General features: G+C 41.5%; 1 protein-coding gene across 1 annotated transcript in view; it reads left to right on the top strand.

Moving 5' to 3' along the window:
- Positions 1-26,879, top strand: part of ankrd27 (ankyrin repeat domain 27 (VPS9 domain)) — a 494,306-nt gene that overhangs the window by 434,186 nt on the left and 33,241 nt on the right. The window contains exons 19-21 of the mRNA XM_051932226.1: positions 12,942-13,139; positions 13,408-13,527; positions 18,510-18,683. Coding sequence (XP_051788186.1) covers positions 12,942-13,139; positions 13,408-13,527; positions 18,510-18,683 — 492 coding nt within the window. The remainder of the gene's footprint in view (positions 1-12,941; positions 13,140-13,407; positions 13,528-18,509; positions 18,684-26,879) is intronic.

Consider the following 26,879-nt stretch of genomic DNA (forward strand, 5'->3'; position numbering starts at 1 on the left):
ATTGAAGAGGACGAAGGAAAGTTAGATGAAGAAAAGAATACGTGTGTAAGTTGCCTCCTGTGCCACACCAGCTATCACTAAATGATATATATTGCGATAGCCTCCCTGGGACACATGCAGTAGTCCCTATTCTATTGGCTTCTTCTAAGTCCTCATTATACAGTATAAAATACTTAAAAAATTCATGCCAGGTTGGATTATTGACTGCACGTATATACAAATATTTCAGAAAACTGAGTTTTTGTGAGAATTGGTGGTAGGAAATAAGCAATATTGTGAAGAACTGAGGTTCCCCCTTCGAAATCAGACCATGATATGCTGCCCTGTCTTGATTCACAATGCACAAACAGGGAAGATCCAGTACAACGTACCGGCCCACTTCTAGCCCTAGGTATAATACAAGCCAGGAGCAACGTGCATTCTTTCTTCAATGTAGAACCCTCGTCATCATCTGAGTCCACCTCTGTTATAGGATGTCTTTATGTGAAAACAGCAGTGTCAGATCAGGGGGAGTGTGAACGTGACTGGGAGAATAAAACTGAATTAAAAAAAAACAAAACAAAGCTAACCTTTACAAGTGCCATAAATTTACACTGTTTGTTACAGACTCAAATCAAATGTGTGTTTTTATTCTAAAATAGTAACAATAAGAGTAGCTCTCTTCTCAGAACAGAGTAGTCTGGGTTTGAACCCATGTACTTTTGATTACCAATCAGCAGTTGTTATCGCTACGCTACCAAAGCAGTCGTATCAAAAGCGTGTCAATGTTGCACCCCTAACGCGGGTTCTTTTTCTGCAGTTATATTCTTGAATAAAACCACGCTTCTTTTGTTATACTTGTACCTTTTGAGAAAGTATTTATTTGATATTTAGACTTCAGGCTTCACACATTATACACTTCAAGTCTACATTTTGTCAGTTATTAGTAAAACATGAAAAAGGTTTCAGTTTTAACGATGTGTTTACATAGATTGTTGTAGACACAGGGCACACATGAAATGCATGTGTTCCAAATAACGATATAGTATTTATTCTATACAACTCTAAGCAACTGACACGCAGGTAAACAGACTTGAGCTGAGAAAACTTTGCACCCATTCTGCGATGGAGGGGGGATGTGATAGCAGGCTGCTTGCTGCCTATCGACACATTTATAAGACAAAAGACGCTGATGGAGAGGTGCGAAGGGATTTAAGGTGGACTGGATTTCATAGGCTTTAGTAATTCTAGTGTTAAACAGGTTTTTGGTAATGGTTACTTTAATATGATCAAAATGCCTTAGATTGAACTTGTTTTGTCCTCAGGAGGAAATTTGGCTTTTTACAGAAGCTCATTAAACAAATAAATAGGTAATGTGTTTTTATATAAATTGATTTATCTATGGTCAGAATAGACTGCAGAATGATTTTAAAAAAGATTAATTTTTAATTAAACCAAAAGAAAAGTTTTGACTTGGTTATCGCAGTCATAGTGAGACATTATACAGGTGTGTTGCTGTTTGTGTAAAGTGCGAGACAAGGCTTTCCACTTTCTCTTCCCTTTTGAACTTTCTCTTGAACATCCAGCGCTTGATATACATAACTCAGACCTAATCTCTTAGATTACATGATATTCACCACAACATTTTTCTTCTTACTGATGAAATCATACTCTTTCTTGGAAACACCCCTCTGATCTTCCAGATTTCCTCATCTTATTTAGTTTATTTGAAGCCCAGTCAGGTTATGACATTCATTCTACCACATCACCCTTTTGCCCTTAAGTTATCTGGCTTTGCATCTTTCTCCTTACTAGCTGTTGTGTATTCATACTTCATCAAGACCTAGAAATTAGCACCACTTTCTCCATAAATTACATTGCTACAATAAATTATAGATATATTTTTGGAAAGAAAAACATCCATGCTCAGTACAGCAACCCTGCAAAGAAAGTGCCATTGGGAGCATCACAATATTAACTGCTGAGCCATCAGCTGTGTTTGACATGCCTTACCCCAATCTTAGTGAGATCAGGGAGGAGATTTCATAGGTAAGAAGGGCTGTACAAGCTTTACAAAATATTCCCAAGAGTGCTGAAGCTGTTGTGGGCCTTAATGTAAATGCTTTGTCCAAACAATTCATACCATCTGAGTGGCAAAGATCAATATTGGTCTTCATTCCCAAAGAGCAAGACTCCAAATGAAACCACCAATTTAAGGGTATAGTTCTGTTAAATGTAGTGGAGAAAATGTTATTCTCTGTAATAGCAAGTAAGATGACCATAATATACAGCTAGCCTTTCAGACAAGGAAATGGAAAAGACAATTTTCCAGCAGTTGTCACTCAACTTGAACAGGATCAAATATAGTAAGTTAACCAGAAAGTACAAAGTGTTATCACTTCACTCTTTACTGAAGGATAAGGTAGCCACTGAAACTGTGTGTACTCATCGGCCATGAGCACGAGCCATGAGCCTTCTCCTTCTTCTGCTGGTGGCTGGGGCTTCCTCAGGGCATCTCTGCAGCAAGCCTGTATGGGTGGGAAACATTTTGACTGTTCCTGAAATATATTACCATCAAGTGTAAAGTATGTGCTGCTGGTCAAACTCACAGTGTCATGTGAGGAAAGTATAGAGGCCACACACACTCTGAAGAAAGTAAAATAATCAAACCTAGTTGGAGAGTGCAGGGAAGGCAGAAGGTGTGCGAGGCTCTGTCCGATTGAGGTTGGAGACAGAGGGTTTGTGGGCCTGTCAACAACATGCTTGCTCAATAACCTAGGTTTACAGGTGAGCAGTCTGCAGAAGGCAGCCAGGAATATGTCAGAAGAACCAGAGAAGGCAAGTTCTAGTTGTGGCTGAGGAGGAGCAGGAACAAGGCTTGATGGTAACTCCTTAAAAGGTTATCAGCAGGTCATGAGGTAATGGGGTGAAACATCAAGGGATGTTGAACCCCAGCTGATGAACCAACAGCTAACCGAGCAGGGGCCTAAATAGGTGCAGCTTAGAGCTGAGCAAAAAAATATTCACCTGTATACAGTTACGTCCATAAATATTTGGACAGAGACAACTTTTTTCTAATTTTGGTTCTGTACATTACCACAATGAATTTTAAATGAAACAACTCAGATGCAGTTGAAGTGCAGACTTTCAGCTTTAATTCAGTGGGGTGAACAAAACAATTGCGTAAAAATGTGAAGCAACTAAAGCATTTTTTTAACACAATCCCTTCATTTCAGGGGCTCAAAAGTAATTGGACAAATTAAATAACTGGAAATAAAATGTTCATTTCTAATACTTGGTTGAAAACCCTTTGCTGGCAATGAAAGCCTGAAGTCTTGAACTCATGGACATCACCTGATGCTGGGTTTCCTCCTTTTTAATGCTCTGCCAGGCCTTTACTGCAGCGGCTTTTAGTTGCTGTTTGTTTTTCTGTCTGAAGTTTAGTCTTCAACAAGTGAAATGCATGCTCAGTTGGGTTAAGATCAGGTGACTGACTTGGCCATTCAAGAATTTTCCACTTCTTTGCTTTAATAAGCTCCTGGGTTGCTTTGGCTGTATGTTTTGGGTCATTGTCTATCTGTATCATGAAACGCTGCCCAATCAATTTGCCTGCATTTAGCTGAATTTGAGCAGACAGTATGTCTCTGAACACCTCAGAATTCATTTGTCTGCTTCTGTCCTGTGTCACATCATCAATAAACACTAGTGTCCCAGTGCCACTGGCAGCTATGCACGCCCAAGCCATCACACTGCCTCCACCGTGTTTTACAGATGATGTGGTATGCTTTGGATAATGAGCTGTTCCACGCCTTCTCCATACTTTTTTCTTGCCATCATTCTGGTAGAGGTTGATCTTGGTTTCATCTGTCCAAAGAATATTTTTCCAGAACTGTGCTGGCTTTTTTAGATGTTCTTTAGCAAAGTCCAATCTAGACTTTCTATTCTTGAGGCTTATGAGTGGCTTGGACCTTGCAGTGCACCCTCTGTAGTTACTTTCATGCAGTCTTCTCTTTATGGTAGACTTGGATATCGATACGCCTTCCCCCTGGAGAGTTTTGTTCACTTGGTTGGCTGTTGTGAAGGGGTTTCACCATGGAAATCACTCTGCGATCATCCACCACTGTTGTCTTCCGTGGATGTCCAGGTCTTTTTGCGTTGCTGAGTTCACCAGTGCTTGCTTTCTTTCTCAGGATGTACCAAACTGTAGATTTTGCCACTCGTAATATTGTAGTAATTTCTCTGATGGGTTTTTTCTGTTTTCGCAGCTTAAGGATGGTTTCTTTCACCTGCATGGAGAGCTCCTTTGACTGCATGTTGTCTGTTCACAGCAAAATCTTCCACATGCAAGCACCACACCTCAAATCAACTCCAGGCCTTTTATCTGCTTAATTGATAGTGACATAACGACGGACTTGCCCACACCTGGCCATGAAATTGGCTTTGAGTCAATTGTCCAATTACTTTTGAGCCCCTGAAATGAAGGGATTGTGTTAAAAAAATGCTTTAGTTGCCTCACATTTTAATGCAATCGTTTTGTTCACCCCACTGAATTAAAGCTGAAAGTCTGAACTTCAACTGCATCTGAGTTGTTTCATTTAAAATTCATTGTGGTAATGTACATAACCAAAATTAGAAAAAAAGTTGTGTCTGTCCAAATATTTATGGACCTAACTGTATGTATGATTAAGAATGCTAAAGACTCTCTGTCCACTTAGTCCAACATGCCCTAACATTCTAAATTAGCAGCTATCAAAATGGACATTGCTCTGCTTCCTTTAGCTTTCTCCATAAAGTATTAGCATGCATTTAGATCTCTTGTGTCTCAATTTCTATGGAATGGCAAAAGAACCTCCATAAAACACTTTTTCTTAATCAGGTGGTGGGGTGGCATTAACTGATCTGAAACCATGTCTAGGGGCACTCAGTTTGTTTGAGATATACTTGGTGATCTTCTCTGCAGCCATGAATGGATTGCTTGCATCATGGTTTCCAATCAAAGCTGCACTGGGTCCATCCCTGGGTTCCTTCCACTTCTTCTCTTTAATCTCTTTAATTAGGTCTTTTCTAAAGTCCACACTCCCACACCCCCAGCATAAATGGTCCATATTCAGCGTATAGGAGGTAATTACTACTATTGGTAATATTTTAAAAGACTTAGGGCTGAGAACCTTCCAGTCACTGAGGTCCATATTTCCTATTCCATCCTGTTTTGTCTTGTATCTTCAGCTCTGGTCTGTTGTCATGTCTTTTAGTTTCTCTTTGTCTTCTACACTGCGTTTTCATTATTCACCCTTTATCCTCTAGTATGATTTCTGTTTCTGTAAGTTCTTTCTAGGATTTTGGCAATGTGATCTTCCACTGTCGTAACTGATACAGATTATCAAAGACATAACTCCTGCATCCAAAAAAACAAATCAGCAACATATTCAATTTAAATTTGTACACCACTTTTATCTGAACCTCTAAATGTTTAATTATGTGGTATTCCAATGATCCCCATTGCTTTCTTTGTTCTTCCAAAGCCTTAGGCACACATTTATATACAGTTTGGAAAGCATACCCCCGGACACAGACAGACAGACAGACACCAGAATGTCCAAAACACTTCTTTTTATTTCCTTTACCCACCACAATGCCTTCCTCCAACACTCTTTTCCTCCTTTCTTTCTTTTCTCTTTCCGACCCTCCTCACAAGCTTCGTCTCCTTCCTCCCAACTCTGGCTCAGCTTCTGGAGGGAGGCGGTCCCTTATATATTGACCCGGATGAGCTCCAGGTGCTCCCCCTTGATGACACTTCCTGGTGTGGCGGATAGTGTCAAGAGAGTCCCCGGCAGCACTCCGGGTGCCCCTGGGAATTCTTCCGGCAGCACTTCCTGATGTGTCGGAAGTGCTGCTATTCAGGACTTCACAACTGTCTGGGCGCCCCCCTGGTGGTGACCACGGCCTCCGGTAGGGATGAGTGTCCCAGCTCCGGTCCAGTGGCCCACAAGCAGACCTGGGCGGCTGCCCCCCTCGTGGCCCAGGGGAAGTATTGTCCATCACGGGGACCATCCAGGCGTCCCGGCTGGGTAGGGTCCCTATTCATCTGGGACACTGCCCCAGCACCAGCTGAAGCCTGTACAGCAAGGCGGCCCGTCCCGCAAGGGCTATGTGTTTCCCATGGCGGGGCGCCGGCATATAATCGTCCATGGTCCGGTCCTGCAAAACATGACATAAAAGAGGCGGAGACATCGTCCCGACGCCGCCTACTGGCGTTACGGACAACGTCTTCACAGATGACCGGCCCCATGGCACTTGTAACATCGCCGGCCCCCTCGACTTTCCGGTGCCCTCCGGACCTGAAAACAAGACGGGAACGCCCGTGCCTGTTTCTCCTCAATCAGGTTTGGGACTGCTCTTTACCACCGTGGGGAGAGCTCTCTCACCACCTGCGAGCTTTCCGGACACCGGTTCTTTCTGTCGGGAGAACCCCCCTTCTTTCTCCAGGGCCTCCCGTTACTCTGGGGTGCTGCAACAGCCTGGATCCCCTTATGGGACAAAGAGGGACCCCGTGCTGTTTGCACTCCTCTCGATCGGGTTCCGAGTGCTGCAGCTTCTTGTAGCGGGGCGGTTTGGGTGCCGACACATACAAGCCGGCACCGTCCCCCGTCTCTTCTCCCGCTGCTTGCTCAGTACTCGTTCCCCGATCTACTGTGGGACCCCCTGCTGTTCGACTCCGGTCATTGCCGTCATGGGTCCCTTCGCTAGGGCTTCCCCTTTCCTTTACGCTGCTAGTAATACCTACCCGCACCGCATCAACGCTCTGCCTGGAGAATCTCACGGTGTACTTTGACCCCCCCCCCCCCCCCCCCCCCCACTGCTTTATGGTCGTCAGGGAAGCCTCCGTTTTCTTCTCCAGCCCATCGATCACCTCTCGCATCAAGCGCAGGACCTGAAACAGCGACTGTACAGGCCGAAGGGCTTCCTCCAGCTCTCGTACAGCCGCCAGCAAAACCAAAACATCAGCCGGCACGGAACTTACAGTTTGTTCAGTTTTCCCGTCCGGCTGGGAGCCATAGCACTCCTGCACCTGCTCAGTTGGGTCTTCGACTGTCCCAGGATTGACGTTCATTAGTCCCGCCTTCGACCACTCACCGGCGGGTACACAACACATTCCGTCTAATCCTGTGCCTGTCTCTGGGAGAGACTTCTGGTCCTCCAACGCTCCCTCCACCCTATGAGCGGACTTGGTCGGGGAAGAGTCTTCCGGGCAGCTTCCGCCCCGCAGCCCTTCTGCAGTTCGCAGTGGCTCCTCTTCGTCTCCCGTCGCCGTCTCATCATCGCTCCATGGGTCGCCGTGCTTTGGCCACAGACGCAGATTCGGGCAATCCCCTGCTAAAAAGCAAGCCCAGGGGACCGCAGGCTAAGCCCGCCAAGTGTATCGCCGTCATACGCAAGGCTTACCTCCCGAATCCCGTCTGCTTGAGAGTGCTGTGGCTGGGTGGCCTCTTCCGTTGCCCCGCCGACCCGTGCATCCGCAACAACGACGCGGGGTACAGGCATCACTGCTTTCAGGATGCTTTTGCCCTTCTTCCTCCTCATTGTGGTGGATGTTCGTTAGACGTGGTCCTCGGCGAGCGTTTTCTGGAGCTGTAGGCCCAGGAATGCGTGCCGCGGTAGGCGTGCGTCTTTGTCCACTGTGTGGACAGCCTCCACAAAATTATTTTTTTGAAAACGGGGTCCCCTCCTTTTAGCAGGAGGAGGGCCCCACGTTGGGCGCCATTGTGGAATATGACCCCCGGACACAGACAGACAGACAGACACCAGAATGTCCAAAACACTTCTTTTTATTTCCTTTACGGAAAGGACTGAATGCACGTTCGCCTAAACCCCCCTCCCTGGAGGAGCGCTACACTCCTGCCGCTTCGCGTTACGAACAGAGGGGGGGTGAGTTGCTGAATGCACGCTAAGGAGAAGTGGTCTTTGTGCTGCTTGTCGCTCTGCGTGTCAATAATTTAAAAGCCTGTACAGCAGCTGTTTTCCTGTCTCACTGCCTTGTCTTGCATGAACTTAAAATTTTTTATAATAGAGAGATGTTACTCATATCCTTGTTCCGACATTCACATATCATATGTGTCCTCACAGGTGGCGCAGTGGTAGTGCTGCTGCTTTGCAGTAAGGAGACTGTGGAAGATTGTGGGTTCACTTCCCGGTTCCTCCCTGTGTGGATAGCGCTTTGAGTAGTGAGAAAAGCACTATATAAATGTAATGAATTATTATTTATTATTATTATTAACAAAGTGTGTTTTATAAGTTTACATGTGTTTAAAGCGTGTGGGATGGGTATTTTAAGGCTTAAACTATAAAAGTGTTTATTTATATGGTCTTTCTATATCGCGGATTTTCATCTGTTACAGCCTTATTCCAAAATGGATTAAATTCATTTTTTTTCCTCAGAATTCTACACACAACACCCCATAATGACAACGTGAAAAAAGTTTACTTGAGGTTTTTGCAAATTTATTAAAAATAAAATAACTGAGAAATCACATGTACATAAGTATTCACAGCCTTTGCTCAATACTTTGTCAATGCACCTTTGGCAGCAATTACAGCCTCAAGTCTTGTTAAATATGATGCCACAAGCTTGGCACACCTGTCCTTGGCCAGTTTCGCCCATTCCTCTTTGCAGCACCTCTCAAGCTCCATCAGGTTGGATGGGAAGCGACAGTGCACAGCCATTTTAAGATCTCTCCAGAGATGTTCAATCGGATTCAAGTCTGGGCTCTGGCTGGGCTACTCAAGGACATTCACAGAGTTGTCCTGAAGCCACTCCTTTGAGCAGGTTTTCATCCAGGATGTCTCTGTACATTGCTGCAGTCATCTTTCCTTTTATCCTGACTAGTCTCCCAGTTCCTGCCGCTGAAAAACATCCCCACAGCATGATGCTGCCACCACCATGCTTCACTGTAGGGATGGCATTGGCCTGGTGATGAGCGGTGCCTGGTTTCCTCCAAATGTGACTCCTGGCATTCACACCAGAGTTCAATCTTTGTCTCATCAGACCAGAGAGTTTTCCTTCTCATGGTCTGAGAGTCCTTCAGGTGCCTTTTGGCAAACTCCAGGAAGGCTTCCATGTGCCTTTTACTAAGGAGTGGCTTCCGTCTGGCCACTCTACCATACAGGTCTGATTGGTGGATTACTGCAGAGATGGTTGTCCTTCTGGAAGGTTCTCCTGTCTCCACAGAGGACCTCTGGAGCTGTGACAGAGTGACCATTGGGTTCTTGGTCACCTCCCTGACTAAGGCCCTTCTCCTCTGATTGCTCAGGTTAGATGGCCGGCCAACTCTAGGAAGAGTCCTGGTGGTTTCGAACTTCTTCCACTTATGGGTGATGAAGGCCACTGTGCTCATTGGGACCTTCAAAGCAGCAGAAATTTTTCTGTAACCTTCCCCAGATATGTGCCTCGAGACAATCCTGTCTCAGAGGTCTACAGACAATTCCTTTGACTTCATGCCTGGTTTGTGCTCTGACATGAACTGTCAACTGTGGGACCTTATATAGACAGGTGTGTGCCTTTCCAATCATGTCCAATTAACTGAATTTACCACAGGTGGACTCCAATTAAGCTGCAGAAACATCTCAAGGATGATCAGGGAAAACAGGATGCACCTTAGCTCAATTTTGAGCTTCATGACAAAGGCTGTGAATACTTATGTAAATGTGTTTTCTCAATTTTTTTATTTTTAATAAATTTGCAAAAATCTCAAGTAAACTTTTTTCACGTTGTCAAAAAAAAATGAATTTAATCCATTTTGGAATAAGGCTGTAACATAACAAAATTTTGAAAAAGTGATGTGCTGTGAATGCTTTCCAGATGCACTGTAATCTTCTTTCGGTTGCTGTCCTTAGGGGTTGCCGCAGTAGATCAACTTTTTTCCCATATCTTCCTGTCCTCTTCATCTTGCTCTATTACACCCATCACCTGCATGTCCTCTCTCACCACATCCATAAACCTCCTCTTAGGCCTTCCTCTTTTTCTCTTGCCTGGCAGTTCTATCCTTAGCATTGTTTTCCTAATATACTCAGAATCTCTCGTCTGTACATGTCCAAACCAACACAATCTCGCTTCTCTGACTTTGTCTCCAAACCATCCAACCTGTGCTGACCCTCTAATGTACTCATTCCTAATCCTATCCAACCTTATCCCACCCAATGCAAATCTTAGCATCTTTAACTCTTCCACCTCCAGATCAGTGTCCTGTTTTTTGGTCAGTGCCACTGTCTCCAAACCATATAACATAGCTGGTCTCACTATCGTCCTGTAGACCTTTCCTTTCACTCTTGCTGATACCCGTCTGTCACAAAGTACTCCTGACACTCTTCTCCACCCATTCCACCTTACCTGCACTCTTTTTCACTCTCTTCCACAATCCCTCGTTACTCTGTACAGTTGAGCCCAAGTATTTAAACTCAACCACCTTCGACAACTCTATTCCGTGCATCTTCACCATTCCTCTGAACTCCCTCTCATTCACACACATGTACAGTATTCTGAGTCCAGGGGGACTCCTGTCTAATCTCGTCTGTCAACCTGTCCATCATCATTGCAAATAAAAAAGGGCTTAGAGCCAGTCCCTGATGCAATCCCACCTCCATGCTGAATGCATCTATCACTCCTACCGAAGACCTCACCACTGTCACACTTCCCTCATACATATCCTGTACAAGTCTTACATACTTCTCTGCCACTCCCGACTTCCTCATACAATACCACAACTCCTCTCGGGGCACCCTGTAATATACTTTCTCTAGGTCCACAAAGACACAATGCAACTCCTTCTGGCCCTCTCTATACTTCTCCATCAGTACCCTCAGAGCAAACATCGCATCTGTGGTGCTCTTTCCTGGCATGAACCCATACTGCTGCTCACTAATCATCACATCCCTTCTTAACCTAGCTTCCACTACTCTTTCCCATAATTTCATGCTGTGGCTCATCAATTTTTTTCCCCTGTACTTACCACCATCCATCCATTTCCCAACCCGCTGAATCTGAACACAGGGTCACGGGGGTCTGCTGGAGCCAATCCCAGCCAACACAGGGCACAAGGTAGGAACCAATCCCGGGCAGGGTGCCAACCCACCGCATTGTACTTACTACAGCTCTGCACATCCTCCTTTTTCTTAAACATCAGTACCAGTACACTACTTCTCCACTCCTCAGGCATCCTCTCACTTTCCAAGATTCAATTAAGCAATCTGGTTAAAAACTCTACTGCCATCTCTCCTAAACATCTCCATGCTTCCACAGGTATGTCATCGTAACCAACAGCCTTTCCATTCTTCATAGCTGTCCTTACTTCCTCCATGCTAATCCATTGCACTTCCTGATTCACTATCGCCACATCATCCAACCTTCTGTCTCTCTCATTCTCTTCATTCATCAGCCTCTCAAAGTACTCTTTCCATCTGCTCAACACATCCTCCCCGCTTGTGAGTATGTTTCCATCTTTATCCTTTGTCACCCTAATCTGCTGCACATCTTTGCAAGCTTGGTCCCTTTGTCTAGCCAATCGGTACAAGTCCTTTTCCTCCCCCCTTAGTGGCCGGCCTTTCATACAACTCATCACATTCCTTTCTTTAGCCTTCACCACCTCTCTCTTCACCTTACACCTTATCTCCTTCTACTCTTGTCTACTTTCTGCATTTCTCTGACTATCCCACTACTTCTTCGCCGACATCTCCCTCTGTATACTCTCCTGTTCTTCCCCATTCCACCACCAGGTAGTTGCTCAGTTGTCTGGTATCTCTTCACTGCCACCTAGTGCCTGTTTACCTCCTCCCTGAACTCAACCTTGTACTCTTCTTGATCTCCAACGTCATCCTACAGACCACCATCCTATGCGGCCTAACCACACTTTCCCCTGCCACCACTTTGCAGTCTTCAATCTCCTTCAGATTGACCCTCCTGCAAAGGATATAGTCTACCAATGTACATCTTCCTCCACTCTTATACATCACCCTACGTTCCTCCATCGTCTGAAAATACATATTCACCACAGCCAATTCCATCCTTTTTGCAAAATCTATCATCTGACCTTCTTCATTCCATTCCTTGACACCATAACTACCCTTCACCTCCTCACCTCCTCTGTTCCCTTCACCAACATGTTCATTGAAATCCACTCCAATCACCACTCTCTATCCCTTGGGTCAACTGTCCATCACTTCATCCAGAATACTCCAGAAATCTTCTTTCTCATTCATCGCACACTCAGCTTGCAGGGCATATGCACGAGCAACATTCATCATCACACCTTCAGTTTCACTCTGTCTTTTCACCTCCAAAACACTCTTGACATACTGTTCCTTCAGAAAAACCCTTACCCCGTTTCTACTCCCATCCACACCATGATAGAACAAATTGAATCCATCTCCTATCCACCTGGCCTTACTCCTCTTCCATTTAGTTTTTTGCACACACAATAGATCAACCTTCCTTCTCTCCATCACATCAGCTAACTCTCTCCCCTTACCAGTCATACTGCCAACATTCAAAGCTCCTATCCTCAGTTTCATTCTCTTTACATTCCTCCTCTCCTCCTGCTTCCGGACATGTCTACCCCCTTTTCTTCTCCTTCTTTGGCCAACAGTATCCCAATTTCCGCCAGCACCCTGTTGGTTAACAGTACTGGTGGTGACCATTGTTAACCCGGGTTGGTGTGCTTTTTTTTTTTTTTTTTTTTACACTGGTGGGTTAATACAGTTTGCAGCAGAGCAAATCCTTTTCTTAATGGAATGTAAACAACTGTGTCTCAATTAGAAATATTGTTTCTTGTTTTTTCTTTAAAGGTGCAATTTAATATTAATAATGTAATCGGGGTTGTTGACATTTTGATTTAGTGATTTTGGTTATAATAATAATCATTGATAAACAATTATTAACATTAAAGATTTTATCCATTTCTGTTTTTTCCCAGAAGGTGACCTACAACCAAATATGTGGCTTTGAAATTAATGTTAGCAACCAGGATGGCTTCACTCCCCTCCATGTAGCTGCACTTCATGGAAGGGAAAATTTAGTCTCGTTGTTAATTGCCCATGGTGCCAACATCAATATAGAAAATACACACGGTGCTACTTCTCTTCATTTGGCCTGCCAAAATGGTAACCTCCAGGTCAGTATCTACCAAATAGTCAGCTATGATTTTAATTAAACTGGTGTTTATTGTTTGGATTAATATTGTTTGTGTTTATATTGTGGATTAATATTATTTTCCTACTGTAGGCAAATATTTTATTATTTTGTTTATTAAAGCAAGTATGTTTCAGCTAATTTCTAAAAGAACAGTTTAGTTTAAAAAGCCAAGCACTGGCCCAGAATATACTGTAATTTTGAGCAATGTTAAAATTAAGGTTAATTATACTTTTCTTTTATTGTGCTAGACTGTGAGGTACCTACTAGGATGTAATGCCAAGATGAATAAGAAGGACCATTTTGGGAACACACCTTTGATCCATGCGGTCTTGCGAGGTGATCATGATACAGTGAAGGTCTTGCTAGAGGTATTTTATCAGTTAAATGTATAATATTACTGTGACATGGAGCTGATATATTTTAGTATCATTTTTTTTAGTTTATGCTTTGCTGTATGTACTGATTTAGCATGTAGTCAAGAGTTTATATGATTAAAAATGTATTATTTCAAGTTCAGTGCTTATTTTGAATTTCTTTGCATTTCTTTTCCAAATATGCTTCTATTAAACATGTAGTCTAATACAGTTTTAAACACATTTGAAATTTCTACATTAATTAGTTTACAAACTACATTTTGAAATATCAGAATTTCTGGTAAATATGAAATAGGCGTAAGTCTTCAATATGGTACATTTTTATCTTTATTTGACAACCATTGTAATCATGAGCTTTTCAACTACTGTATATGAGGAAGATTTGTTTTACTGGTAATACATATAGAAAGCTATACTGATAATATCTTTTTTCACAACAGAAATAGCAAAATTGATTAATTCAGTTCAGGGTTTGGGGTAGCCTTGGCAGTGGAGCCAACTCACACAGCCTTTCCTGGAAGTTTATGGTGCTTGGCTGAAAACAACTTTTGTTGTTTCTTTGCTTATATTTCTTTGCTTACATCTCTTGATTGCATGGGAGCAGCGCTATTATTGCACCACCAGCTTAGGTGTATCTTCTTCTTCTGCTTCTTTCGGCTGCTCCCGTTAGGAGTTGCCACAGCGGATCATCTTCTTCCATATCTTTCTGTCCTCTGTGTCTTGTTCTGTTACACCCATCACCTGCATGTCCTCTCACCACATCCATAAACCTTCGCTTAGGCCTTCCTCTTTTCCTCTTCCCTGGCAGCTCTATCCTTAGCATCCTTCTCCCAATATACCCATCATCTCTCCTCTGTACATGTCCAAACCAACGCAATCTTGCCTCTCTGACTTTGTCTCCCAACCGTCCAACTTGAGCTGACCCTCTAATGTACTCATTTCTAATCCTATCCATCCTCGTCACACCCAATGCATATCTTAGCATCTTTAACTCTGCTACCTCCAGCTCTGTCTCCTGCTTTCTGGTCAGTGCCACCGTCTCCAACCCATATAACATAGCTGGTCTCACTACCGTCCTGTAGACCTTCCCTTTCACTCTTGCTGATACCCATCTGTCACAAATTACTCCTGACACTCTTCTCCACCCATTCCACCCTACCTGCACTCTCTTTTTCACCTCTCTTCCACAATCCCCATTACTCTGTACTGTTGATCCCAAGTATTTAAACTCATCCACCTTCGCCAACTCTACTCCCTGCATCCTCACCATTCCACTGACCTCCCTCTCATTTACACAAATGTATTCTGTCTTGTTCCTACTGACCTTCATTTCTCTCCTCTCTAGAGCATATCTCCATCTCTCCAGGGTCTCCTCAACCTGCTCCCTACTATTGCTACAGATCACAACGTCATCAGCAAACATCATAGTCCACAGGGACTCCTGTCTAATCTCGTCTGTCAACCTGTCCATCACAATTGCAAATAAGAAAGGGCTCAGAGCCGATCCCTGATGTAATCCCACCTCCAACCTGAATGCATCCATCACTCCTACCGCAGACCTCATCACTGTCACACTTCCCTCGTACATTTCCTGTACAACTCTTACGTACTTCTCTGCCACTCCCGACTTCCTCATACAATACCACAGCTCCTCTTGAGGCACCCTGTCATATGCTTTCTCCAGGTCCACAAAGACGCAATGTAACTCCATCTGGCCTTCTCTAAACTTCTCCATCAACATCCTCAGAGCAAGCATTGCATCTGTGTTGCTCTTTCTTGGCATTAAACCATACTGCTGCTCACTAATCATCACCTCACTTCTTAACCTAGCTTCCTCTACTCTTTCCCATAACTTCATGCTGTGGCTCATCAATTGTATTCCCCTGTAGTTACTGCAGTCCTGCACATACCCCTTATTCTTAAATATTGGCACCAGTACACTACTTCTCCACTCCTCAGGTGTCCTCTCACTTTCCAAGATTTCATTAAACAATCTGGTTAAAAACTCCACTGCCATCTCTCCTAAACACCACCATGCTTCTATGGGCATGTCATCTGGACCAACGGCCTTTCCATTTTTCATCCTTTTCATAGCTATCCTTACTTCCTCCTTGCTAATCCGTTGCAAATCCTGATTCACTATCTCCACATCATCCAACCTCTTCTCTCTCGTTATCTTCATTCATCAGCCTCTCAAAGTACTCTTTCCATCTACTCAACACACTCTCCTCGCTTGTAAGTACGTTTCCATCTTTATCCTTTATCACCCTAACCTGCTGCACATCTTTCCCAGCTCAATCCCTCTGTCTAGCCAATCGGTACAGGTCCTTTTCTCCCTCCTTAGTGTCCAACCTCTCATACAACTCATCATACGCCTTTTCTTCAGCCTTCGCCACCTCTGTCTTCACCTTGCGCCTTATCTTCTTGTACTCTTGTCTATTTTCTGCATCTCTCTGACTATCCCACTTCTTCTTTGCCATCGTCTTCCTCTGTATACTCTCCTGTATTTCCTCATTCCACAACCAGGTTTCCTTTTCCTCCTTCCTCTTTCCAGATGTCATGCCAAGCACTCTTCTTGCTGTCACCCTTACTACATCTGCTGTGGTTTCAAAGCTGTCTGGTAACTCTTCACTGCCACCCAGTGCCTGTCTCACCTTCTCCCTAAACTTAACCTTGTAGTCTTCCTTTTTCAACTTCCACCATTTGATCCTTGGCTCTGCCCTCACTCTCTTCCTCTTCTTGATCTCCAACATCATCCTACAGACCACTATCCTATGCTGCTTAACTACACTTTTTCCCTGCCACCACTTTGCAGTCTTCAATCTCCTTCAGATCAACTCTTCTGCATTGGATGTAATCTACTTGTGTGCATCTTCCTCCACTCTTGTACGTAACCCTATGTTCCTCCCTCTTCTTAAAATACATATTCACCACAGCCATGTCCATCCTTTTGGCAAAATCCACTATCCTCTGACCTTCTTCATTCCTCTCCTTGACACCATACCTACCCATCACCTCCTCGTCTCCTCTGTTCCCTTCACCAACATGCTCATTGAAATCCGCTCCAATCACCACTTTCTGTCCCTTGGGTACACTGTTCATCACTTCATCCAAGTCACTCCAAAAATCTTTCTCACCCATTGCACACCCAACTTGCGGTGCATGTGCACTAACAACATTCATCATCACACCTCCAATTTCCAGCTTCATAATCATTACTCTGCCTGACACTCTTTTCACCTCCAAAACACTCTTGACATACTGTTCCTTCAGAATAACTCCTACCCCATTTCTACTCCCATCCACACTAAGATAGAGCATTTTGAATCCACCTCCAATCCACCTGGCCTTTCTCCCCTTCCATTTAGTCTCTTGCATGCACAATATATCAACCTTCCTTCTCTTCATCATATCTGCTAACTCTCTCCCCTTACTAGTCACACTGCCAACATTCAAAGTTCCTACCCTCAGTTCCACTCTCTTTACTTTCCTCCTCTCCTCCTGCCTCCGGACACGTCTCCCCCCTCTTCTTCTCCTTCGGCATACTGCATTGGCATATCATGCTGCATAATATTGTGCCTGACAGTGTAAAATTACAAATGTTGAATTTCCACAATTGAAGAATATTAACCACTGGATAATAACAAGCTCTACATTCTACAAAAAATATTTGTTGTCCCGCAAAGCAATGAGTACTTAATTTGACTGAGTTTTAAAGAAAATTCCAAACTTTTTGCATGTTTTAATCAAATGCAGTCTTTTTAATTCATTCTTTGCTTTGAGTGTCATTTGCCGATCATCGTCCTCTTAACAGCCATAAATCCGCAGGACTGAAATATGTGAATGAAGGGCCAACCAATCATATGAAGAGAAGTGTGGAGACAGTGCTTGTTAGTAATGAGACTCTTAATTGGATTAACAATCTGCGAAAACCCATGTTCGCTCTCACTTAGTGAAACTGAAATATAACTAAGACTCAGCACACAATTAATAATAGAATCATTTAGTATGTAGTTGATACCACAACCAGCTGTCACAGCCGAGATACCATCACAAAAAAAAAAATATACAGTCTATAAATCACTGTATTATAGACTACTACCACCACTTCCAGACTCACAACAACAATGCACAGCATTGTGGGTTGAATGTTGCTAGGCTATGGGAACTGTTACATTCATAGTCAGTACTACTGCAGGAATTTATTGAAATGTGTCTTTCTCGCTTTTTCTCTGCGTTTCTGATGGGACCACAGGCTGGGCCAGTGGGCCACTCAGGGGTTGCTTCTGACCTGCATGTGGTCCACCGGCCACAATTTGATAGGTCTGCCCTAGTACTGTGGAGCCTCTGAAGGAAAGACTGTTACTATTTAAAATCAGTTAAAGTTTATAAAATAAAATCTGCTGAGTTTTAAGGTTTGTTTAATAATGCAGCTAACTGAACTTGTTCTATTGTTCTATTTTGCTAAATTATAAATAAAACTCCATGTTTCATAAAGATCAATGCATATTAAAGTTCCACTTGCAATAAAAATAAAAATTGACAATATTGTCTTCTGGTACATAGAAATCTTTGTTTTACTTTATCAATATTATGAGAGGATACAAAATGCTTCAATTATCTTAAATGAAGAGTAGATTAAGGACAGGTTTGATGTTTTTTGCTTAGTTACTGAGTTAATATGAGAAATAGCACTTCTGAGTGTGGTATGATTAAAATTTAAGATATTAGAGTTTTAAACTGACACTGTTCTTTTGCAGTATACAAGTTTTTCTAATACCTTATTAACTACTCTTACACAGTATGTCATGTTCTATAACCAGGACACAATTCATATGTTTTTTTAAAATAAATTATTGTTGTTTAGAGAACACTGGAGACTTTTTTTTCTCTAACGTTTTTAGCCTTGAGATTTATATTTCTTTACTTAGACTGTTGTGCTTACTGAAATTGATGTTTCACCCTTTGATCTTCAGAGTGGAGCTTCACTGAATATCTCAAACAGTCAAGGAAATACAGCATTACACGAGGCTGCAAGAGCAAATAACTCACTTTTGGTAGAGCTGTTGGTTAACTCTGGGGCATCTGTAAATGTTCGTAACAAACATCAGTTTACTCCATTGGAATATGCTGAGGATACAAATGATAAAGTAAGTATTTAAAGTATGCAGAGTCTTACAGAAATAAAAACATTTTTGGTTTACTTTTTACAGATTGAGATTATTTGCATATGAAGTACATTTAAACATTTTCTGTACATACATACTCCATTACAAGGTCATGGGACCATGAAGAGTTTTGAAATAATTTCTTAGTATAAAGAATATTTTTTTCAATGTAGTATGTGTAATATTTGGTGATGTAGTATATATAAAATATTCCCTAAAACATTGAGTGTAACATAATTTTTTTAATCTTTGGCAATTTGGAAAACTGATTGTGTAACTTCAAATTATATAACAAAATAGTGGAGAGAAAATATATACAGTACCCTCAAACTTTCTTTGCATTATGTGCTCTGTTATGATTGCTAACTGTAGAGCTGTTGTATAAATAAATAATGTCTTGGTTTTTTTTTCCATTTTTATAAATATGTTATTGTTTGAATTAATTTGAGTGTGGTAAAATTTTCAGTTGCTACATGGTTGTTCCAAAGTACATTATGTAACACTAGCAAGGAGACCACAATAGTAATATTGAAATAAATTGTTTGTTTATGAGAATAGCGTTGTGCATGATGCTTCACCAGTATTGTAGCATTTACTCATGTCTGCCTCCACATGATTTATGGCCATATTTACAAAATACCTTGTTCAGTTGTCATTAGAACATTAGAACAACCTAGACGAGAACAGGTCTTTAGATCAACAAGCTTGCCAGTCCTATCCATTTCAATTTTCTAAAATAACATCAAGTCTAGTTTTGAAAGTTCCTGAAGTCCTTGTCTACCACACTACTTGGTACTTTATTTCATGTGTCTAATGTTGTCTTTGTAAAGAAAAATGTCCTAATGTTTATGCAAAATTTGTCCTTAACAACTTTCCAACTGTGTCCCCTTGTTTTTGATTAACTCATTTTAAAATAACAGTCCTTGATCCACTGTACTAATTCCCTTCATAATTTTAAACACTTAAACCATGTCTCCTCTTAATCTTCTTCAGCTTAAACTTATACGGTAGAGCTCTTTTAATCTTTCTTCATAACTCATCCCATGTAGCCCTGGAGTCAACCAGTCTGTCTTCTCTGAATTTTTTCTAGCATTGCTATGTTCTTTTGGTAGCCTGGAAACCAAAAATTGTACCCAGTACTCTAGATGATACCTCACCATTGTGTTAAAAACTTAAGTGTAACCTCCTTGGACTTGTATGCCACACATTGTACCATATAACCTAGCATACTGTTAGCCATCTTAATGGTTTCTGACCACTGTCTGGCAGATAATAGTATTGAGTCCACTAAGACTCCTAAGTCCTTCTCATAAGGTGTACTTTCAATTTTCAGATATGTTTTGTCTTGGTAGAGTTCTATATTGCTCTACTTTCCCCTTTATTGTGCAGACTATCAGAATGTCTCAAATCCCATAGACCTACCACTTTATAACTTCTTCCCAACTTCCCTTCTTCATCTATAACCTCAGACAATTTCATAGAGTAAAAAACAAGCAGGAGTTAAGTTATGACATTAAATAATGTATTGCTGATAATATCATAAAATATTATCAATAAGAAGAGTACATGCGAATATTGGCAACCTTACAACCTGATAAATGGTGATGGGTAGTTTCAAGTGGCACTCACACTTGTTGTTACTTATATGTCTCTAGTTAAGTCAGCTTTCTTCAGAACAGACCCCATGCCTTTCTCTACAGTGATCCCTCGCTATATCGCGCTTCGCCTTTTGCGGCTTCACTCCATCGCGGATTTTATATGTAAGCATATTTAAATATATATCGCGGATTTTTCACTGCTTCGCGGGTTTCTGCGGACAATAGGTCTTTTAATTTCTGGTACAATGCTTCCTCAGTTGGTTTGCCCAGTTGATTTCATACAAGGGACGCTATTGGCAGATGGCTGAGAAGCTATCCAGCTTACTTTCTCTCTCTCTCTCTCTCTCTCTCTCTCTTGCGCTGACGTAGGGGGGTGTGAGCAGGGGGGCTGTGTGCAGCTGCTTCCTGAAGGACATGCTGCACGGAGCTTCGCATACTTAAAAGCTCAAAGGGCATGTATTGATTTTTTTTATCTGTCTCTCTCTATCTCTCTCTATCTCTCTTCCTGCTCCTGACAGAGGGGGTGTGAGCTGCCGCCTTCAACAGCTTTGTACCGGCGGTGCTTCGCATACTTAAAAGCCAAAAAGCCCTATTGATTTTTTTTTTGACTGCTTGCTTTGCACTCCTTTGAAAAGGAAGATATGTTTGCATTCTTTTAATTGTGAGACAGAACTGTCATCTCTGTCTTGTCATGGAGCACAGTTTAAACTTTTGAAAAAGAGACAAATGTTTGTTTGCAGTGTTTGAATAACGTTCCTGTCTCTCTACAACCTCCTGTGTTTCTGCGCAAATCTGTGACCCAAGCATGACATTCTAAAAATAACCATATAAACATATGGTTTCTACTTCGCGGATTTTCCTATTTCGCGGGTGGCTCTGGAACGCAACCCCCGCGATGGAGGAGGGATTACTGTATATGCCTCCCGAGTTGTGCTTCTCAGTGTGGTCTTCTTTTAGCCATAGTGTGAATGAGAGAAGTCGGGGTAAAGCGACCAAATTTATACATTCTCTGTCCAAATCATAAGGCCAATAGAGTTCTGTGGTACAGAATGGCTTCTGATTCAAAACCAATCCAAATCCCATAACAGCCATACTTCACACTAATGGAGGGTACACAATGTATTTCATTCCTGCTCCCAAAACCATTTATTGAGTTCAAGCATTCCAGCTAGGTGGCCTTCCTGTCCTGCAGAGAATCGCTTACCTAACAGGTATGAGGCAACCCCAAACCTGCAATAAAATTAAAATCCTGACTCAGTCCTAAAGGACTCAGGAAGGTTGGTTATTTAGTTAGACATGAAAGTATAGGTGTTCTCATCAATGAAATCCTGAAACACTAATGCTACACTTGCATTGTCTGAGTCACAAAAAAACACGCACAAAATATTATCAACTTATATACAAAATTTCATGCCACAACAAGACCTCCTATTGTGTATTTAAACCTAAAATTTTTATTTCCTTTATATAATACTTTACATTTACTTACATTAAATTTCATCTTCCCCAAATCTGCCCAAGCCTGTATGCTGTCCAACTCCCTCTGTAATGATTCAACATATTCTAGATTGTCTGCCAATCCACCTATCTTGGTATCATCTTCAAATTTAATCAGCTTCTTACTTATATTCCTATCCAAATCATTTATGTAAATTGAAAATAGCATGGCCCTACTACTGACCCCTTTTGAACACCACTGTTAATATCAGCCAATTTTAAAGGGGTTCCTTGAACCATAACCCACTGTTTCCTGTGTCTGAGCCAATTTTGCATCCATCTACAAGCAACACCCTGAACTCCCACTTCTTTTAGTTTAATGGCCACCCTCTCCTGTGGCACCTTATCAAATGCTTTCTGAAAGTCTAGATAAATAATATCATATGTTCCACTTTGATCATATCCTTTTGTTGCTTCCTAATAGAATTTCAGCATGTTGATAAAAAGGTGACCTCCCTCTTCTGAACCCATGCTGACTTTTCAGTAAAGTTCCAGTTCTTGCCATGTGTTGCTCAGTCTTACCCTTAATAGTTCCTTCCATTAATTTACCTGTGATGCACGTTAACCTTACAGGCCTATAGTTGCTTGGATCCGCCCAGTCACCCTTTTTATATAAAGGAATAATATTTGCCATTTTCTAGTCCTTGGAAATTTCTCCAGTGCGCAGTGACTTCCTAAAAATATGTTTTAAGGGTTTATATGTGTACTGCCTAACCTCCTTAACAACTTGAGGGTAAATATTATCTGGTCCTGGTGATTTGTTTGATTTCAGCCTATTTAATCTAAGTAGTACTTCTTCCGCTGCAATTTCTAAATCGCTTACTGCCTCCTTAGTAGTCCCTTTTACTGTTGGGAGGTTATCTATGCAAGTCCAGAGTCTCTGCTATTTCACTGTATTTTTTAATTCTCCTTTACTATTCCTGATGCATTTCTCATCCTTCTTGACAGTTCTTTTACTTTCAAACTACTCTTATTTATTCCTGGGTGGTCTGCCACCTGTACACCCAGAAGGTACCACACCATGTGAAACTCTCTGTCTCTGGAGCAAACCTGTGCTTCAATACCCCTAATGATTGAGTTCCAGGAACTAGTTTTGAGGTGGCTCATTGGGGCTCCTCATGCCTGTCTAACACCTCAGAATTCTTTAGAGACAACATCCATCTCCGCAAGGACCTGAAAAGTGTCTGACCCTTCCAGTTCTAGGGTTGATGCCCCAAGACATTGTGCATCCTTTACCTCACTCTTTGTGATTGTGACCCACCTATCTCTACCTGTCTGGTCTGGACTCTTCTCCAGAACCAACTTTAGGGGTGCATATAATCTCTCTAAAGGACATCTGGGCCAGATCTGCCAATTCTCTACTACATCGTAGGCTAGCAAACTACTCCTCCAGTTCAGCGACCCTGAGCTCAAGATGCTAGATCAGCTGGCTTCTCCTGCAGATGTAGCCCTTATAAAAGATTAACTTCTTCAAGCCATCCTTTAAAAAGTCCAACATTCAATAGGACTTGCGTTGCTCTGGCCTCATTATTAAAATTTGACATTGGAGTACTAAACTGCTCCTTTTTTATTTAAATGAAGTGATTTAACTGAAATGGTAAACCTTACAAATTTAGGTCAAAAGGATTAGATTAAAGAATTGCTTTAGTTATTCCCTCTTGACTAGTTGCTATTTGCCCTTCTGTGAGGTTTACTTTTCTTTGCCTGCTCTCCTAGTTTTGCACTCTTATTCTTGACTTAAAAGTCCTGCACTCACACACTTTGTATTCCTTTGTGTTGCTCTCTTAACCGCACTACTTTCCTGACCTCTAAGAAATATTCAGTCTGAAAAAACTCATTTACTGACTCTCCGCAGCTAGTTAATTACTTACTGTCTTGTCTGTTCATGCTGCTACTTCAACCTGATCGGCGCCTTAACACTAGTCACCTGCCTACATACCACTGTCCTTAACGCTTTGAAGTCAGCCACTGCCTTTTTTTCTTCCACTAAGGAATCATTGTTTCTCTTAGTTATAACTATTGGTCACTAAAAATCTGGCAATTTACTTACAGAGATGCACTGCCTCGCTGATGCTAGTTTTAATAAAAATAACAAGAACAAGTACAAGTAACAAGTAATTTTTCCAAACACTCCCCCAGACACTCACTGGTTTTGCACCTATGCAGGTGAAAAAAAGCAGAAAACCTGTCTAAAGGGAAAAAAACTCTAAACATTCCAATATAGTTCCTTAGTGGACACCAAAAGACAAACTTTTTAGGAATAAAATGCATTTTTGGTTAACTCTCACACCACAGAACACAAAAACTCTCAGCTGCTTCTCTTTCATTTGCAATGATGATGTCAGCATGTCAGTATGTCTTAGTCTCCAGTCAGTACCAGTAATGTTTAAATAGAAGTATTCCCATTCATTATATTGTGAAGAGCTGGCATCCTTGATCTTCACTGATGTCAGTAACACGATCAGCCTTATTAAGCTGGTTCTAGAAATGGAAGTTTTAATTATTCACTGTCTGTTGAGGGCGTATTTTCATGCTGTGCAGCCTGTAATACTTTTAACTTACCAATAGTAAAGATAGTTTAACATATTAAATACAGTATATTTAGTTAACATAGAGTTAGTGGTAAACATGGACTGTTTGGAAAACAGTGTTAGACAATTTTAGGCAAACTGAAAATTTGAATGATTTGTATTGTTCAGGTAATTTCTGATTCACCTTATATTTTTCCTAATCATGTTATTGTTAGTGCACAACCAAAATCATTAGCCTGTATTTGGCCTGAAGAATATTAGATAAAAGTGAAATTGATTTCTAAAAAGTCTAAAAAGTTTAGTTCTTTGCCTCCTTGGTCACCAGCTCAAGACAATAATATCCACTTGCAGAGCCACAGCACCATACATCACTGCAGTTGTAGACCCACAGTTACAGACCCGGAAGTGACATCACCGCCATTTCAGGACTGACTTCGTAAAATTACTTTTGGAATGTCTTGGCAAAGCCCGGAAAGTAACGTTGGGTCAAGGACCCGTTCAAAAATGATAAAAATGAGAAGGAAAAACAGTACATCAAACCAAATAATACACATCATTGTGAAGTTCAGAGGGTTTCTGCATTCATGTTGTGTCATACATCAAACTAAACAATACAGATCATTTCTGTGAAATATAATAACATTTACGTTGTGTTTGGGTCTGTGGGAACCATTTAACATGTCGACAAAATTAAAATAATTAAGATTTGTGTTAATTGAAAATAGTTTTTCGTTTACATTTTTTGAAACGAAATATGCAATATAATTACAATGTTTACATCACGTTAGAGTTTAGTAAAACGTTAATAATAAAAGTGATTACATTTTTTAAAATGTACTGTACATCTGTGCAATATTGTTCTAAACCAATTTAGATTTAACATTTAAGCCAATCTAATATTTTTAAACATGTACAGTTAGGTCCATAAATATTTGACCAGAGACAACTTTTTTCTAATTTTGGTTCTGTACATTACCACAATGAATTTTAAATGAAACAACTCAGATGCAGTTGAAGTGTAGACTTTCAGCTTTAATTCAGTGGGGTGAACAAAATGATTGCATAAAAATGTGAGGCAACTAAAGCATTTTTTTAACACAATCCCTTCATTTCAGGGGCTCAAAAGTAATTGGACAAATTAAATAACTGGAAATAAAATGTTAATTTTTAATACTTGGTTGAAAACCCTTTGCTGGCAATGAAAGCCTGAAGTCTTGTACTCGTGGACATCACCAGATGCTGGGTTTCCTCCTTTTTAATGCTCTGCCAGGCCTTTACTGCAGCGGCTTTCAGTTGCTGTTTGTTTGTGGGCCTTTCTGTCTGAGTTTAGTCTTCAACAAGTGCAATGCATGCTCAATTGGGTTAAGATCAGGTGACTGACTTGGCCATTCAAGAATTTTCCACTTCTTTGCTTTAATAAACTCCTGGGTTGCTTTGGCTGTATGTTTTGGGTCATTGTCCATCTGTATCATGAAACACTGCCCAATCAATTTGACTGCATTTAGCTGGATTTGAGCAGACAGTATGTCTCTGAACACCTCAGAATTCATTTGTGTGCTTCTGTCCTGTGTCACATCATCAATAAACACTAGTGTCCCAGTGCCACTGGCAGCCATGCACGCCCAAGCCATCATACTGCCTCCATCGTGTTTTACAGATGATGTGGTATGCTTTGGATAATGAGCTGTTCCACGCCTTCTCCATACTTTTTTCTTGCCATCATTCTGGTAGAGGTTGATCTTGGTTTCATCTGTTCAAAAGAATGTTTTTCCAGAACTGTGCTGACTTTTTTAGATGTTCTGTAGCAAAGTCCAATCTAGACTTTCTATTCTTGAGGCTTATGAGTGGCTTGGACCTTGCAGTGCACCCTCTGTATTTACTTCCATGCAGTCTTCTCTTTATGGTAGACTTGGATATCGATACGCCTACCCACTGGAGAGTGTTGTTCACTTGGTTGGCTATTGTGAAGGGGTTTCTCTTCACCATGGAAATGACTCTGCGATCATCCACCACTGTTGTCTTCCGTGGACGTCCAGGTCTTTTTGCATTGCTGAGTTCACCAGTGCTTGCTTTCTTTCTCAGGATGTACCAAACTGTAGATTTTGCCACTCGTAATGTTGTAGCAATTTCTCGGATGGGTTTTTTTCTGTTTTCGCAGCTTCAGGACGGCTTCTTTCACCGTATGTTTCACCGCATGTTATCTGGTCACAGCAAAACCTTCCACATGCAAGCACCACACCTCAGATCAACTCCAGGCCTTTTATCTGCTTAATTGATAATGACATAACGACGGACTTGCCCACACCTGCCCATGAAATATCTTTTGAGTCAATTGTTCAATTACTTTTGAGCCCCTGAAATGAAGGGATTGTGTTAAAAAAATGCTTTAGTTGCCTCACATTTTTATGCAATCGTTTTGTTCACCCCCCTGAATTAAAGCTGAAAGTCTGCACTTCAACTGCATCTGAGTTGTTTCATTTAAAATTCATTGTGGTAATGTACAGAAACAAAATTAGAAAAAAGTTGTCTCTGTCCAAATATTTATGGACCTA

The sequence above is a fragment of the Erpetoichthys calabaricus genome, chromosome 9 (assembly GCF_900747795.2).
Source record: "Erpetoichthys calabaricus chromosome 9, fErpCal1.3, whole genome shotgun sequence".
Lineage (NCBI taxonomy): Eukaryota > Metazoa > Chordata > Cladistia > Polypteriformes > Polypteridae > Erpetoichthys > Erpetoichthys calabaricus.